The sequence below is a fragment of the Apus apus genome, chromosome 2 (assembly GCF_020740795.1).
Source record: "Apus apus isolate bApuApu2 chromosome 2, bApuApu2.pri.cur, whole genome shotgun sequence".
Classification (NCBI taxonomy): Eukaryota; Metazoa; Chordata; class Aves; order Apodiformes; family Apodidae; genus Apus; species Apus apus.
Genome location: NC_067283.1, coordinates 138,540,140 through 138,556,177, shown reverse-complemented (window position 1 = coordinate 138,556,177; position 16,038 = coordinate 138,540,140). Strand labels below are relative to the sequence as shown.

Below are 16,038 nucleotides of genomic sequence, written 5' to 3'. Positions count from 1 at the left end.
GTCTGATTAATGGATCAGGCCTATCTTGAACATTTCAACTTGGTCTGTATCCATAGTAACCTCTACAATTTTAGGGGGAGGAAGCACTCTGAATTTAGAAAATATAGCTCCCTTCAGCTTTGCTTGGCTAGTCCATTTGTTTAGGTTCACCTTTTTTCTCACTGGAGGGGCCAACATTGCTGAAATTGTAATTTTACCTTCCATGAGCCTTCAGTAAAACCAAGAGCAGCTTTTAAACAAATGGAGCATTTATTAAACATGTGTAGTTAATTCACTGTATTAATAAAGATAATTATTTTTTTTAACTTTGTTCAAAAATAGCAAGACATCATTAATATACCATGGCTTCACTATTTCTTATGTAGTATAGTGGGGTGTATGATCGTCTGAGACTTACAGTCAGAGCAATTGTAACAGTCTGTCAGGGAGTTAAATTACCACAGGGGCAGCACAGTTTACTTTAAATAATTTTTCTTTCTAGAAAGAATTTTCATTACTGCTGTTGTTTGTTTGTTTTCCTTCAAATATGGCTTTATCTTTTAAAAACAGCCTTAATACAGGATTTTAATTTTGAAAATGAAGTTGGATGGCCAGCAATTGATGTCTACTTGCCATTATTTAATAAGCTTTTTTTTTTTTTTCCTCTCTCTATCCTTCCACTTTTCCCCTCCATCAAATGGATTTGGATTCTTTGCCTTACCTTGTATTTGGCAGAAAAGTTTTGTTCCATCCATCTGGCAACAAAAATCATCATAGTTCTTTTTCATTAAATCTTTAGTCAATTTAGATTTAATAGGGCAATTGTATCTTTAAAGTACTAATTAAAATGCTGTGGTTTGGCATTTGTTTAAAAGATCTCAACTCATAATGAATCCAGATTAGAACATACTGGAAATGTATTGCTATGTGTTTATTAAGTACATTTATTTTAAAAGAATCCTCATTATAGTGTTTTATAATAAGCATGTGGTGTTCCAAGCCTGGATCTGCATAAATGATGATAGACCTGTGGTAAGCTTCAGGAACTGTTATGTTCAAGTGGCTGTGTGTATCATTGTCTAACACCCATGTTAGAGAAAGTTGTAGTTTAAAAATCTTTGTTTGGATGATTATGATGATAATAATAAAATCTGCAACTAGCTAAGCCTATTAGGAGGTTAAATAGCTATTCCCTTCTAGGCTAAAACTCATTTGCTTATCATTTCCCTCCTCTCCTTACTGTCTCCTCAGTTACTCTCTCTCTTTTTCTTGGTTGTCCAATTGATACTCCATCTGCTAAAAGAAGTCCTCGCATCATAGCTTTCTTCAGCTCCTTGCCTCTGTCTCCTGCTTTTGTTAGCGCTATCACAGTCTTTGTTCCTCAAGTGCCCTTTTTGTCCTCATGGTGAGTTATGAAATGTGGGGTCTGGCTGTATTAAGTCCCTCCCAGCTCAGGAAATGCAGGAGAGGATCAGCACAGAAGGTGGTGTGGATCAATGGCAAACTGGTGTTGAGTGGCAATGGACACGTCAGAGTGGTGGTGTGAAGTGAAGACTGTAGCACTGATGCTGTTTTACTGAGTGGCAGAGGCATGGGAGTGGCAGATGGAAGGAGTGAGTGTGGTGGACATGAGGACAGTCTGGGGATAGGTGAAGCTAGGAGTTTCTGGGTTGGAAGAGTCAGCGAGATCTGCAGGAAGAAAAGTAGGGAGCTGAGTCAGAGCTTGGTGTGAAAGAGCAAACTAGGTGCTTTGGACCCAGCAACAGTTTATCACACCCCTGGATTACCAATCTCACAAGTTATGGACCCAGAGACTCCTCTGGAATGATGTCTTAATGGAAAGGCTGATTTTGACCTCCAGAAGGAAAATGCTGACTGTAGTGGGTCATCCCCCCCTCTCTTACTCTGTTTTCTTAAACACAATGGGACACCTCAAACAAGAACTCAATTTCAGTGTAAAGACTACCAAGCCCTCCCATTTGGGAATGTGACGTTTCCTTCCTCAGCCTCAGTCTGCTGCTTCCCTTTGCAAAACATGATCATTATCTCTCCATCTTGAAGGTGTTCAGTTCAGTTCTCTTTCTTATACTGGTGGCTGCTGGTTTCCACTCATGCAGATCCTCTTGTGTGTTCTCCCTTCCCTTTCCCACACTCAGCTGCTCTTCCTGGTGTCTGTGTTTCATGCAGAGTAGTTATTAACTGTACTACAAACTGACCAGCTGTCTTTTCCACTGCACATACTACAAAATATGTTTGACATGAAGTGTGTTATGGATGCACATTCAATCATACTGATCATGTTTAGAAAGGAACAATGTGACAATGGAAATGCTACAGACTAGGGATCTTTCACGAAGGCAAAATAAGGCTTGTGTAAATTTGTCAAGATTTTGCGTATCAGTAAAAACACTTTACAAACGAGTAACCACTTTTTACAGTTGAGATTCTGACTCTAAAATTCATCATATGCACTTAGTGTGAGAAGCTAATATGGTAAGCCTTGTTAAGGGGTGGTAAAATATTAAGCATGGGTAATATGGAGCATTTTATGCTTTGTTTTCCACTTCAAATGAATTATATTTCCCTACAAATCAGCTTTCGCTGCTTCACCTTACAAGCTGGTGATAAATTTTACTATCAAAATACAGGTGTTTTTTTTTGTGGTGTTATGCTTTCTGTAATTATAGTGGAGAATGAAACTGTTTACAGGAGCACATACTCTTTTTTGACAATAACAAGCATATGCACCTGGGTCTAAATTTAATTCAATGTCTGAATTTGTATTTTCAACTCCTGGGCTTTTGATTCCTTCTCAAAAATGTTAAATCTGTCAAATCTTTAATGCTTATTTTAAAAGAAGAATGAGTAGGAGTGGCTTATCGTGACTGTCAGGAAGCGAAAGCAGCTCAGGAACATTTTTTAATATCACTGTGGTTCATCTGCTTAAAATGTATCTCTAGTTTGGGCATTATTTGTAATCTGGGCTTTCTGAAACCTTCCAGAGTTCTTTAATGCACCATTTATGTAATTTTCTATAAATATTTCAAGTTTCATTCAGGTCAATCAGATTTGGGGTTTTTGTGCTGTGTAAGTAAACAGCAGGAAACATTTGGGTGATATGGATGAGATTATAAAGGCTACATACAAATATTTTGTTGCTGGCTGGCTAAATGCACTTTTTACAGACCAGATTGATTGCCCTAACCTTAAGTGAAATATGGTTCGTTGTTATTACTTTTTAAAAAAATCTGGTGTATTTCTTGAGAAGAAAACTATTTCTGAAGTGCCCTGGAATGCTAGAGCTCCCTGACAGTTAAGGAAAAAGGGACTTTGACTCCTGAGTCTTTGCCACTCTGTCTCTGTAAGCAAAGTCAAAGATGTTTTAAATTTCTGTCTTTGGATAATTTCTGACAATGGCCTTTTTGATGGAGATACGATGATATTTAAATTATTTTATTTTTATTTTTCTCCTCTGCAGAACCAAAGAAACTGGTTCTTTGGTTCTGTAGATTTCCTGGTCGCTGACTGAGGAGTGGCTCATGGAGTTAAGTTTCTTTTATGAGCATATTCTGTAACTGCTCTCAAATGTGGAGGCACTGTTACATACTATAATCTACCCTTGTGCTGCACTGAAATGTCAGTCATTCAAATTCTTGCCTGTCAGCCTAAATTAAGAGACTGCACAATATCAATACACTTTCCATTGGAGAAGGTATGGGACATAGCTTGTCCCATAAATCAGTATTTCAGAGCTTTATGGAAGGAATAAGTTGTTTTGCTTTGTTTGGTCTAAATACGTGAGTAGAATGCTTCTGTCTAATTTCAGCCCAGCTTAGGTTCAGCAGACAAAGTAGTGACTTCCCTTCCACCATTTCCTCTGGGAAGTTAAGTCACAGAGCTGTAAATTTATAACCATTCCCAGGGCAGTTTGCGGTTGAAAATAGACTTCTAGAAATATAGCTTTTCTGAATTTTGGAGTACTGCTTTTTTCACTTTTCACTTCATAAATATGTATTTATCCTGAGATATTATCTCTCATCAGGGTTTTTAATATTAATTTTTCCCTTTGAAGTAATTGCAGTGGGCTCTGCTCTATCTGATGGGGTAAGACAGTTATTAAACTGCCCTTGCTTAAGTAATTAGGACCTTTGCCATAGGTTTCAGTGAGGTCAGAATGTTGTTCTATAAGCATTTACATACGAGTCTAGTGGGAAGTATGGTGTAACATTTTAAAAAATGTCATCAGTTGAGAAATAGACTGTGCTAAATAATGAGACATACCAGCAGATTTCTCTGGGTCTCCCTGAGTGCTTGTTGTAGTCCAGTTATGTGATGATGCTACCAGAGGAAGTTGAGTGGTCTTCCTAAGGGGGTGGCTTTCAAGGGTGTTTTCTGCCTTTCACTTGAAAAGATAGAAGCAAATAATTGGCTTTCTAACTTTCCCAAGGCAGAAACACATGAAAGAAATTATGAGATTGTGCCAGAAGAACTGCTGTAAGAGTGTTATGATGAATCTGACAGGTCCTGGCAAATGTGGACGGTATTAGAGTCACTGGGATACAAGGAGACAAGGAATAGAAGGCATTTGAGGTCTGGTAGGAAGGAGACCCTTGATGAGGTGCTGCAAATTGAATACAAGGGACAGAAGATGGAGGGATTTGCAAGTGTCTGCCCTAACCTAGAGACCTGCTGTTGATAGCTAAATGAGAACTACAGCAATTAAGCACCCTTCTTCACTCTCAGGTTCTGAAGATGAGGTTTCCAACCTTGTCATTGTTGCTCTGCAAGTGTGGTAGGCCTGCCAAAGGTATGTGGTTTTTCTTGGGGGTTCTTTGGCATGACTGAATTTATCAACTCTTTCTCCCCTTGACACTGATCTTCTGATGTGCCTCCAAAGCTTCCACTTCCAGGCTCCCTCTCCTTCCTGCTTCTGAAATCTCCCAGGTAGTTACACTTGTCTATCTGGAAACCTCTAGTGGTCAACATTTGATTAGAGAAATCAAAACATTTCTGAAGAATACTGTAGGTTATGCAAATATCTATTTCTTTCCTCTAAAGAGCTCCTTGAGTCTAAAGCCTTAGCTATGCTCAGGTGTTTTGGTCTTGTGTCCTTTGGGGTTTTTTGGTATTGTAAACTTATAGGTAATCTTTGAAGTGAAATAACATTAATACATGGCTTAGCTACCAAAATTATACAGAAAATGAAACCATGTGAGGTGGTGAGGAAAGCAATTGAGGAAACTGGTGAGGAAAGCAATTGGATCTATAGCTGGTAAATTAAAGCAATGAAATTACTTGGACAAGAACTTCCACCAGAGTAAAAAAAAAAAGCAAACTCACTTGCTTCAGTTTATTATATCAGTAAGCTAACTAGTTAATTTAAAGGAAATCTAAAAGGATTTAGAAAGGGTTTTTTTAAAAACCTTCTCCAGAGTTTGGCGTAAGATGCTGAGATCAGAAATTGTGAAGGGTTAAAAACTGTGGCAATCAGAAGAAAACAGGTCAGGTCAGTATCTTAAAAAGATATTTCCTCAGTTTATTATTATGTGCTAAGGCTAAAACCATTTTTCAAAATGCTGTTTTTCTTCCTTATATTATACAGTGTCAAACAGCTTTTCTGTAGGTTTCATAGTAGATTATTAATTTCTAATTCAATAAAAGTAGAATGCAAAAAAGTTTCAAAATTCAAATTCTGCAATATACTTCTATTAAAATATATATTTAACAAAGTATACGTACGTAGTGAAGCTGATTAACAATAAGAAATACAAATTTGGCCCAGCTGTATTTAATGCCAGACCAATGTATCTTAATAAGGTTTATTTCTATCCTAGAAAGGTTGGACCAGATGATCCTTGAGGTCCTTTCCAACCTGGCACTCTATGATTCTATGAATATTCGTAATGGAGTATCAGCACTCTAGGAGTCCAACTAAAAATGTGCACACTTTCTTCCTCTTTCTGTATTGGTATATTTAGCTGTAAAAGCACATGAATTTGAGTAATTTATTTATTTGAGCTTACTAACCTCAGTTACAGTTAAATAATTTATTAATTGCATTCTATATAAAAAAAAGAAAATTTGCCCCCAAAGCATTTAAACAATATAATAAAATGAAACTAGGCACGAAAAAAACCCCACCTCTTAAAAAATGTCTGTATATTATAACCCCCCCCATGAGACTTTGTACTTGGAAATAGAATTTTAGAAAGTTAGCTTTTCTAATTTTTTTAATACTGCTTTTCTTTAGTTTATTTAAATTTTATTTTTAAAACCCTGCAGGACTTAGAGCTGCACCAGCACCCTACATAATTTGAAACAGAGTGTGCTGAGGATGTCAAAAAGTAGCAGCTGTCAATTCTAGTGGGTTTTCAGCTACAATGTGGTCTATTACTGAGTTAAATTATCTTTGCACCCAGTAATTCCAAATATTGTGCTGGGCATCTATCTGGTGAATTAATATTTTAATTTCAGAATTTTTAAAGCTTTCCTAATATTCTTTCAGTATTTTTCCCTAAATTACAGCTGAAACAGATTAAATAATAGACATTTCATATTTAGAGTAATTTATCTTCATAGGAAAAAAAAAAAAAAATAAGCTGCCTTGGTGGAAATAGCCAGCCAGCCATAAGCCAGGAGCTCCCACTAATCCTTCCAAAATATAATTACCACGGCAAGGACTCTACTGTGATAGAAAAGAAAACTAGAATAGAAGGAAAAGCAAAAGATATGAATAGGATGGTAATTTTGAAGTATGATCAAGATACGGAATGAAGGTTCGTTCATTTTCTAAATATGGGGAATTTCCAGACGTACTGTTATGTAGACATAGCTTTGTGGAGGATTTCCCTAGTGTAAGGTGAGGCAGGCTTCTGCCTGCTAAGAGTATTTATATCAAAAGGCAACTTACACTAAAAGTTTGTCATGTAATTCCTCTTTCACCCAAAAAAGTTCAAAGTAAACTGTAAACATTTACTCCCCAACATGTTTTGAAATCAATAGTTAAAATATTATTTCAAGTATATGCTTGTGTCACCTGGATGTGAGGGAGGGTCACATGATGCTAATTTTTCTTTGAATAATTTGTTCTTCACCTGATAATAATGATTTGGAAAAAACATGATGTTTTTTCAAACTGTACGTGGCTGGGTGGGCAAGAGGCAAATGTTTTTTCTGACTATTTAAACACACTGGATGTTTGATTCAAGCATTGCAATTAATAAAATACTTGCAGTACATCATGAGTGTAACAAACCAGATTTGTAATCAACTTTTGCAGCACATCTCCAGAGCACCTCAGCTTACTTTTGCCTTTAAATGCATTGATCTGAGGAAGTGATTTTGCAGGGTCATCGTATGGACATTGATGTACTGGTCTTTGGAGACTGGTGAGAAAGAAATTATCATTCTTGGGAATTTCCTATAAACTGCTCTGTGAATAAGAAGCCCAACTTGTGCTGCTTATATGAATACAAGTTCTAGAGGCCCCTTTAGAGATGCTGGACACCAGAGTTCGGGTTGTGCAGGTTGTGTGAGGTTGTTTCTAAACAGCCTGCAGAGCTTCCCTTTGGCAGTGCAAGACTTAAAACTGGTGTTCACATTCCTTCTAACCAAAGAAATTGTACCAGCATTTGAAATATTGGTTTTCCTTTTCATGCAATCTGCCTAATTTATTGTCCAATGCTACAAGAAACCTGATCTAAAAAGCCTTTATTTCCCTGATTGCTAACAAAGAATAATTTCCCACTACCACCCAGTGTTAAGTGTTATGGTGAGCCCTATTTTGGCCTGCTGAAGTTAAAAAATAAATATTAAAATCAATTTTTTAAAGATTGTCTAAATTTGAAGTGTTGTTAGGGGATAACAACAAGTGTTGGACTTGGTAGAGTAGGTTAATGGTTGGATTCGATGATCTTGAAGGTCTTTTCCAAGCTAAGTGATTCTGTGATATTTATCAGTAACTATTTAAGGTGTTTTAACAGTTTGTGATTTTTTTTTCTTTAGAAAACAATGAAGAATAAATTAATAACATAAGTTACCAAAAAGATTAGTATGTTTTTGCCTGCAATGAACAAGAGATACTTTCTGCTGTGACTTCAGACAGCTGAAGACAGGATACAATTAATAAGTTTACATGAATTATCTATGTTAGCTGAAGGACTAGATTATTTAAATTAATTTTAAAATGTTGATTACTGTTCCATATATAATGGCTTTAACTTTTTAATCTCTGGAACATTTTTCCCTGGCATTTTTATAGGTATGTATGAATGACTTTCTTAAGCCTCCATGTAAGTATTTCTGCTTTTCAGGTGTACATATTATTGTTGATATCTAGTTCATTTCCAAGATACCATGTTTTAGTATGGCATAGGATATTTCTGAACAGTCTGCTTCTGAGGCTGTAATCTATAATTCTCTTAAATTTTCAGAGAAATCAAAAGGCAGTAGTTTGGGGTTTGTTGTTGTTTTTTTTTTTTGTTTGTTTTTTTCCTACTAATAATAACTTTGTAATTTAATAGCTGTTTTTTAAGGACTGACTTAATTCATAATTAAGAGGAATTATATCCAGAAAAACTGAGGGGTTTTGCATGGTAACACCTGCATCTGTATAGATATGGTAATCAGACATAACACATAAAACCTCATTCAGCTATTTATAGGGTCATCCCATGGGAAAAAAAAAAAGTGTATCCTGCTTGCAATGACAAGTAATAAACTGAATACAGTACATATAATACATGCAAGCCTCCCAAAATATTCTGTCACATCTTATTTTCCTCAAAATTACTTAACACATGAATAATTTATGTTGAACATTTTTGCTCCAAAAAGGTGTAGTTAACTCAAATGTAATTTAACTAGGGGTTTTATCTACACTTTTGGTTCAAAATAATAGGATTGAAAGGATGAAGGGGAAAATCATAGAATGATAGAATGGTTTGGTTTGGAAGGGACCTTAAAGATCATCTGTTTCCAACTCCCCTGCATGGGCCTTGAACACTTCCAGGGAGGGGACATCCACAGCTTCCCTGGGCAACCTGTTCCAGAGTCTCACCACCCTCAAGTGAAGAATTTCTTTCTGATGTCTAACCTAAATCTACCATCTTTCAGTTTAAAATCTTTATCCCTTGTCCTATCACTACCCTCTCTGGTGAAAAGTCCCTCCCCAGCTTTCCTGTGGGCCCCCTTCAGATACTGGAAGGTGCTATAAGGTCTCCTTGGAGCCTTCTCTTCCCAAGGCTGAACAGCCCCAACTGTCTCAGCCAGTCTGAATAGGAGAGGTGCTCCAGCCCTCTGATCATCTTTGCAGCCCTCCTCTGGACTTGCTCCAACAGCCCCATGTCCTTCTTATGTTGGGGGCTCCAGACTGAAAACAGTGCTCCATGTGGTGTCTCACCAGGGCAGAGTAGAGGGGCAGAATCACCTCCCTTGACCTGCTGGCCAGGCTTCTTTTGAGACAGCCCAAGACACAGTTGGCTTTATGGGCTGCAAGTGCACATTGCTGGCTCATCTTGAGAATTTCATGAACCAAGAGCCCCAAGTCCTTCTGCTCAGGGCTGTTCTCAATCCATTCTCTGCTGAACCTGTAACTGTGTTTGCAGTTGCCCCAAATGTGGTAATTAATTATGGTTAACTGCAGTTTTTCTTATAGGACAGATAGATTTTAGGATGACAATACTCCTGATTATAGCGCTGCTGTGTTTGATTTAGAAATCCTTTAATTATTAGTCTCACCCTAACCTAGCTATCTCATTCTTCCTTATGATCTTTTTCATTCAGGATGCAGAATAGAAAACTGTGACTCCTGCTTTAGCAGAGACTTTTGTACCAAGTGCAAAACTGGCTTCTACTCACACAGAGGCCGCTGCTTCCGAGGATGCCCCCCTGGATTTGCAGCCTTGGAAGAGCTTATGGAATGTGTGGGTGAGTCTTGCAGCACCACAGTGCTGCTGAAGCAGGTGGTAGGGTTCAATTTTAATTTTAAGTTGGTGTTTACCATTTTCTGTCAAGAAATACTCACTAATGGATTGTGTCTGGATCTCTTTACCAGTAGTAGTAGTAATAATAATTTTCAAAGTTTAGGATACTACATTATTGGGAATGCTACTCTTGTTCTGCCTAAGCATGTTCTGTCCTCTTAACTGGAAGTCACCTTGTATAACAATTTGTAACTGAGAATTTGTAAGATTTCAGGAAGGCCACTTATTGCATTAGAACTTTTAAGTCAAGGATGAACTCATTGGATCCTCACCCTTATGAAACTACCCACTCATTCTGCCTTTTACCAAGGCCAGGACCCAGGGGCTGGCAGATTAAATTCCTCTAACATGCGTTAGCAAGTAAGAAATATAAACCACCAAATAAGTGGGGTTTAAAAGAAGTTTATAACTGAGCCAGCATTGTCAGTTCTCACAAGCTTTCTCGAGACTCACAATTTCACATCAATCTTGAACGATCTTGAAGTCTGAGAATTTTGTCAGAATGTACTCTTTCAAGAGTATTCCTTACATTTCATAACAGAGAGGACCTTAAAATGTGAACTCCTGAGCTTTGTAAACCCAAGTGACAACCAGATAGGATTTATTTATTAAAAATAGAAAAATTTAAATCAATCCCATGATTTTAGGTGAGTTTTTGAACAATTGAGACTGACATGATGTCTATACAGGCAGATTGGTAATATGGCTATTTTATGCTCAAGTTGATGCAGGTTTAAAAGATTTGTTCAGGTTCTAGAAAATACTTTGTTTCTAAATTTTTGCCTGTTAACAGTGAAGCTTTTAAGTGATGCTTTCTAATAGTGTATTCTTATTAATAAAACAAAGATAAAAAGAAATTGTAACCAGCAGAATTGCTAACTTGTTTTTTTCTTTTGGTTTATCAGAAGGCTGTGAAGTAGGTCAGTGGAGTGAGTGGGGAACTTGCAGCAGAAATAACAAAACCTGTGGATTTAAGTGGGGCCTGGAAACAAGAACCAGACAAATTGTGAAGAAGCCAGCAAAAGACACGATACCGTGCCCAACCATTGCGGAATCCAGACGGTGTAAAATGGCCATGAGGCATTGTCCAGGAGGTATGTGTGTAGTGCATGCCACAAAAATCTTTATGAGCTTTCCTTAGCTTCAGTCCTATTTCTAACTTGAAAAAAAAGAGCTGTTTCATCCCAGCTGAAGGGGAAATCCTGTCTCTGCTCTGCCAGACAAGGCTGAAAGGCAGCAGTACTACGGCAGTCCTGATTTGTGCAGCAAGACTCCCAGGAAACGCTCAGCACGGGAATGACTGGTCTTTCCGTAGACTGTGAAACTGTTTTTCCTGGTGTGGTATTGAGGCTTTTTTAAAGAGATTCCTCGTGGAAGAACCATAGCAGGTTGCAGTTTAAGCTTCAGCATGAAAATGATAGTGATGGTGGAATAACTAATTGCTCTGCACATTGCAAGCAAGATGATGATTCTAAACCTCACTGCAGGCAGCACACCCAGGTCTGATGTGATAGGTATTTAAATTAAATCAAGTTAGTTACACATGGCATTGTTAGCAGCAACTATTAGCTGGAATGTATTACTTGCTCTGAATATCGTAGATCGGGGGCAAACTGCTAGATGTGATATGAGCAGAATAGTGATAGATACCAAGCTTTTCAGAATGTGACCAGATGTGGCAATGACAACAAGTTGATGATAAAATAATAATATTTCTTTGTCATGGTATTCTAAGACTTTAGCAGTGATGCTGATTTGAGGAAGGAAATAGAGTTACAAAATTGTGTTCAGTTTTGTAGACCCCGAAGTGGAGACAGATCACCAGTATAGAGGAGTTTTTGTTATCTTCTAAATGGAAATTATTAACCTTTTACTTGTGCAGACTGAACGTTTACAAAATTTTCAGAATTTGTAGGAGAGGTTCACGATCAACAGCTGATAAATATGATATTCCTTTTGGAGTTGTAGGATTAAGACGAGACAATGTATCAGGCTTGGAGAGGCTTAAAGAGCTCTGTAGTCCAGTCTTTCTGCAAGCAGGGTCAACCATGATATCAGACAAATACAAGCAACTGAACGTTGCAGAGTACTGAGAAAAGTCATAATCTGATAAATAAGCTAAAACTGAAAAAATCTTAGAATAGGTACATAAATAAGTATGCTTTGTGTTCTGGGATTGTTGACTGTGTCTCTCTTGCCTTGAACATACTGCCCCACCTGTATGTGTAAAAATTATATATAAAGTTTTAGTGTGTAGATTAAATCTGTGCAAGCTTTATTTTTGCATGTAGGACCCTGAAACAGTCTGGAAGAGAATCTAAAGCTGATTCTTTGTTATCGGGTTCACTGAGTCTGTTACGCACTGTCCCTCCCGGTTCCACTCTCTATTCTCATACACCTGTGTGTGCACACATCGTGTGCTGGGGTGCGTTGTACAGATCAGTTAATCTGCAACCTAAATAAACTTCTCAAAGACACTGAAGATTAGAAGCTACAAAATTAACAGCTCCAGAAGAAGGAAAAAGTAAAAAATGAAACTGATTTGGGCTGCTGTGGTATGTGTCTCATGGTATCTCTGAATGCGAGTCAGCTGCATTTACATCAAGGTTCACTACACTTACTAGTGCTTGCAGCTGTTCTGGTTACTTCTAACAAATTCTGAAGCCCAGATGGGGGTAGTGATCATATCAACTGGGGGAATATTTTACTGCTAAAATGGGAGGAAGAAAAAAGCCTAAGTTCTACAAAATCTCCAAGATTTTCTCTTTTTTTTTTGCCATTCAGATGCATGAAGTTTACCTTGTAGTGGAAATTTGAGAAAATTGAAGAATATTTTCAGTGCGACTCTATGTGGTAGAGATTTTTCTACCCAACCTGTAGAGAGGGAGGTGTTTCATGGATGAAATGTCCAGCTTTTATATAAACTCCTGACAAGTAGAAATTTACAGGTGTATGTTTACTCTTGATAATTTAGTTACTCTTGATAATTTAGATAGAAACTATTACAATTATTGTAAATAGTTTGAGAAGTGTGCTTAAGTGGACCGCAATTTTTCTGAGTGCTATAGCATGCTTATGAAACTATGGTAATCTGGAGCTATGGAACTTTCATACTTTTTTGTAGCAGTTCCTCTTAGGTGGTTTCAAATGTTCTTGTCCAGCAATTCAGATCACTGATCAAGATTTACCTCTAAAATTTTATTTTTTTGACAGGACAGTGGTGGGCCACCCACAGTGGGGGAGTTAGGATATTTATTGCCTAGTCTATATCCAGATCTTTGACCAAGTCTCTGAATTTTTTTTCACTACATACTAGGAAAGTTGTTGTTGCAAATACAAATTGAGTGTAAAAGGCTTGTAGTACTTTCATAACCAGGGGCTCCAGTAAATCCTAAAGATTACAGTCCTCTCTTGCCCTCCCATGGTGTGGAATTCCTTGCCTGTGTTTTCAGAGACAAAAATTCAAATATACAAACCTACAAGTTTGAACTCTCCACAATGAATGATAATGCTTAATATTGCTTCCATGCAATCATGTAAAACACGAGCCATATTATAAACTCCTTTCTCTCCCCTAAGAAGCTCCTGGGAGGGAGTGTGTTAGTAGTGTTTGTAGCCTGGGTTAAATCTCCCCCAGGCCTCCTTATCTGTGCCGGTGAGGAAACCACAGAGTTTCTTGTTGAATACTTCTGCTTCATTTTATGTTTTAGTTAATGTTATATGCATGGCTAAGATCCCATTCCTTTATCATATTTAATGCAGTTAGCAGGTTACCCCATTGAGACCCTAAAAATGTTTTGTTGTTTATTTAATCACTGTGAAGTAGCAGGAAGCAGAGACACTGGTTACAGAGAAGCTCAAATCAAGCAAGTCTTGGCTGCTAAGTAAGGGATTCTGTGTTTTTAAAAATGTGGTGTTTTCCTAATATTAGAAATTTTGTATTTGCACTTTTAAGCTGAGGAAATAACAACAAAAATGTAAGGTTAGCACTATTGGGGGACTGAAGAACCATAATCCCTATAAATGTTGATTGAGAGGCTGTTAATAAATCCTTTCTTCCTAATGTTCTCAGTACATAAACTCTCACAAATGTGTAGGATAAGTATTGGATTATACAGCTAGGATGGTTGTAGATTGTGATGGATTAAACTGAGCACAGGATGTAAAGATATTTTTGCTATAACATGGTTAAATAAACTGCTTTTGACACATGCTTCCTACTTCTGTACATTTTACAGTTACTATTTTGGTCTACACTGTAGGAAAACTTCCGAAAGAGATTTTTACATGTTTGCAGCAGAAGTGGAGTTAAATTCAGTTTTCTTACTAAGTGCTTCAGTTTCATATTTATCAGGGATAATTGAGATGTTACCCGTCCGGCCATATGGCTGTGATACAAATTAGTTGAAGAGGAAGAACTCTTTATCACTTTCCCAGTATTTGCAGAGTTCTAGAGATTCAGGCTGGAATGCAAGTGAAAGATGATTTCACTTCTTTCCAACTGCAGCCAGCAGTGTAAGAGGATACTTGATTGCAAATACGTTACTCTGTGATATTTATTGTCAGTATTAATTGATTTAACTGTTATTACCAAATGGGAATGTCACATTAGTGTATCTGTTCATGTTATGTATGTTACCCTGTGGCTTGGGTGTAACATGACTCATACTATGAGAGGTTAGACTCAGAAAAAGATCATTCTGACCACCTCCTACCCATACCTTTTCCAGATAAGGAATTTTCTCCTCCTTAGCTCAAAAATATTTATTTTATTTTATTTTATTTTATTTTATTTTATTTTATTTTATTTTATTTTTTAAAAACAGGGATTACCTTACAAGCAATGGGGAATTTACCAGGCAGAAATGTTCAATGGGCAGATACAGCTTGCTGTGTAGAAGTTTTCCCCATATTTTATAAGAAGTATTCTCTTTTTACTTATTTTCACATGTTCCTCATGTTCACCTCAATAAATTACTCTTCTATTGTTTGTACCCTGGAGGTACTTGCAGATTGCTCCCATGTTTCTTATTAAGTATTTCAAAAGCAAGCAAAGCAGCTCTCTACTTCTTTTAGTCTTCCACCAGAGCGCAGAACTCCAAGTTATCAGATACATGAATATTAACCTGTTATTTCTAGTAGAAATCATGATGCCATTTCTGGATGCTAGTTTCGGACATGAAGAAAGAAAGATGAAGATGGGATGTATGTCTGCATTAATTTCCTGACCTTGAAAGAGGAAAGGCAGCAGGACAGCTCACAAGGCTATAGAGGGAGGGGGCTCTTTCCTTTTCCCAGATGTGTAATTGGATTGACTTCATACTGCTTGATTAGACTTTGGAGCCTTTTTATGCAGCAATCCTTCTTACCATTCCTGCAAGAGAATTTAAGACTTCTGAAAGAGTAACAGTAAAAAGACCCAGTCAGGCTTTCTGTCCTTATGCTGCAGTTAAATTTCATTATTAATATTCAGAAATTAGGACTGAAAATAATAAAAGGTTAGAGAATATATACTTAAATATAGAAAAATAATAAATATGCAGAGCTACAAAATGCATATTAACTAAGTAATGTAATTTCTTTTAATCTGATAACCTACTAGTGATATGGCAAAGAAGGAGTTAATGATCCCAGTTTGCAAAACTATCTAAGGTAGGATAAACAGTATTTAGATTAAAACTGTACATAAACTTTGAAGACACTAGCTGTACACTTAAAGTATAATACACTAGCATAATTTTTAATAGAAGCCATGTGACGGGTATAGAAATCTCTAGTAGGTATATTTTCCTTCTTTAAATTGACATTTCTCTGAGAGGAAATGTTTTAAAATCTCTGGCTTTAACTCGACAACCTGCAGTATAAAGGGTCAAAAATGTTCTTGTCTTGTCCTCTCAGCCTCCCCAAAAGTTTGGTGATAACATTTGTTTTCTTATGAAACCTGGCAAAGGAAATCAGGATTTCTCTGTTTTATTAGATTTATTTGAAAGAGGCTAACTAAAGAGTTTTTTAGTTTTGCAACCAACAAAGTCAAAGAATTATTGAATAATTCAGGTCTGAAGGTACCTAGGGGGTT

The 16,038-nt window shown here is 37.0% G+C and overlaps 1 protein-coding gene across 1 annotated transcript in view; it reads left to right on the top strand.

The window, feature by feature from the left end:
* Positions 1-16,038, top strand: part of RSPO2 (R-spondin 2) — a 112,902-nt gene that overhangs the window by 57,418 nt on the left and 39,446 nt on the right. Inside the window, exons 3-4 of the mRNA XM_051610817.1 lie at positions 9,763-9,906; positions 10,868-11,056. Coding sequence (XP_051466777.1) covers positions 9,763-9,906; positions 10,868-11,056 — 333 coding nt within the window. The remainder of the gene's footprint in view (positions 1-9,762; positions 9,907-10,867; positions 11,057-16,038) is intronic.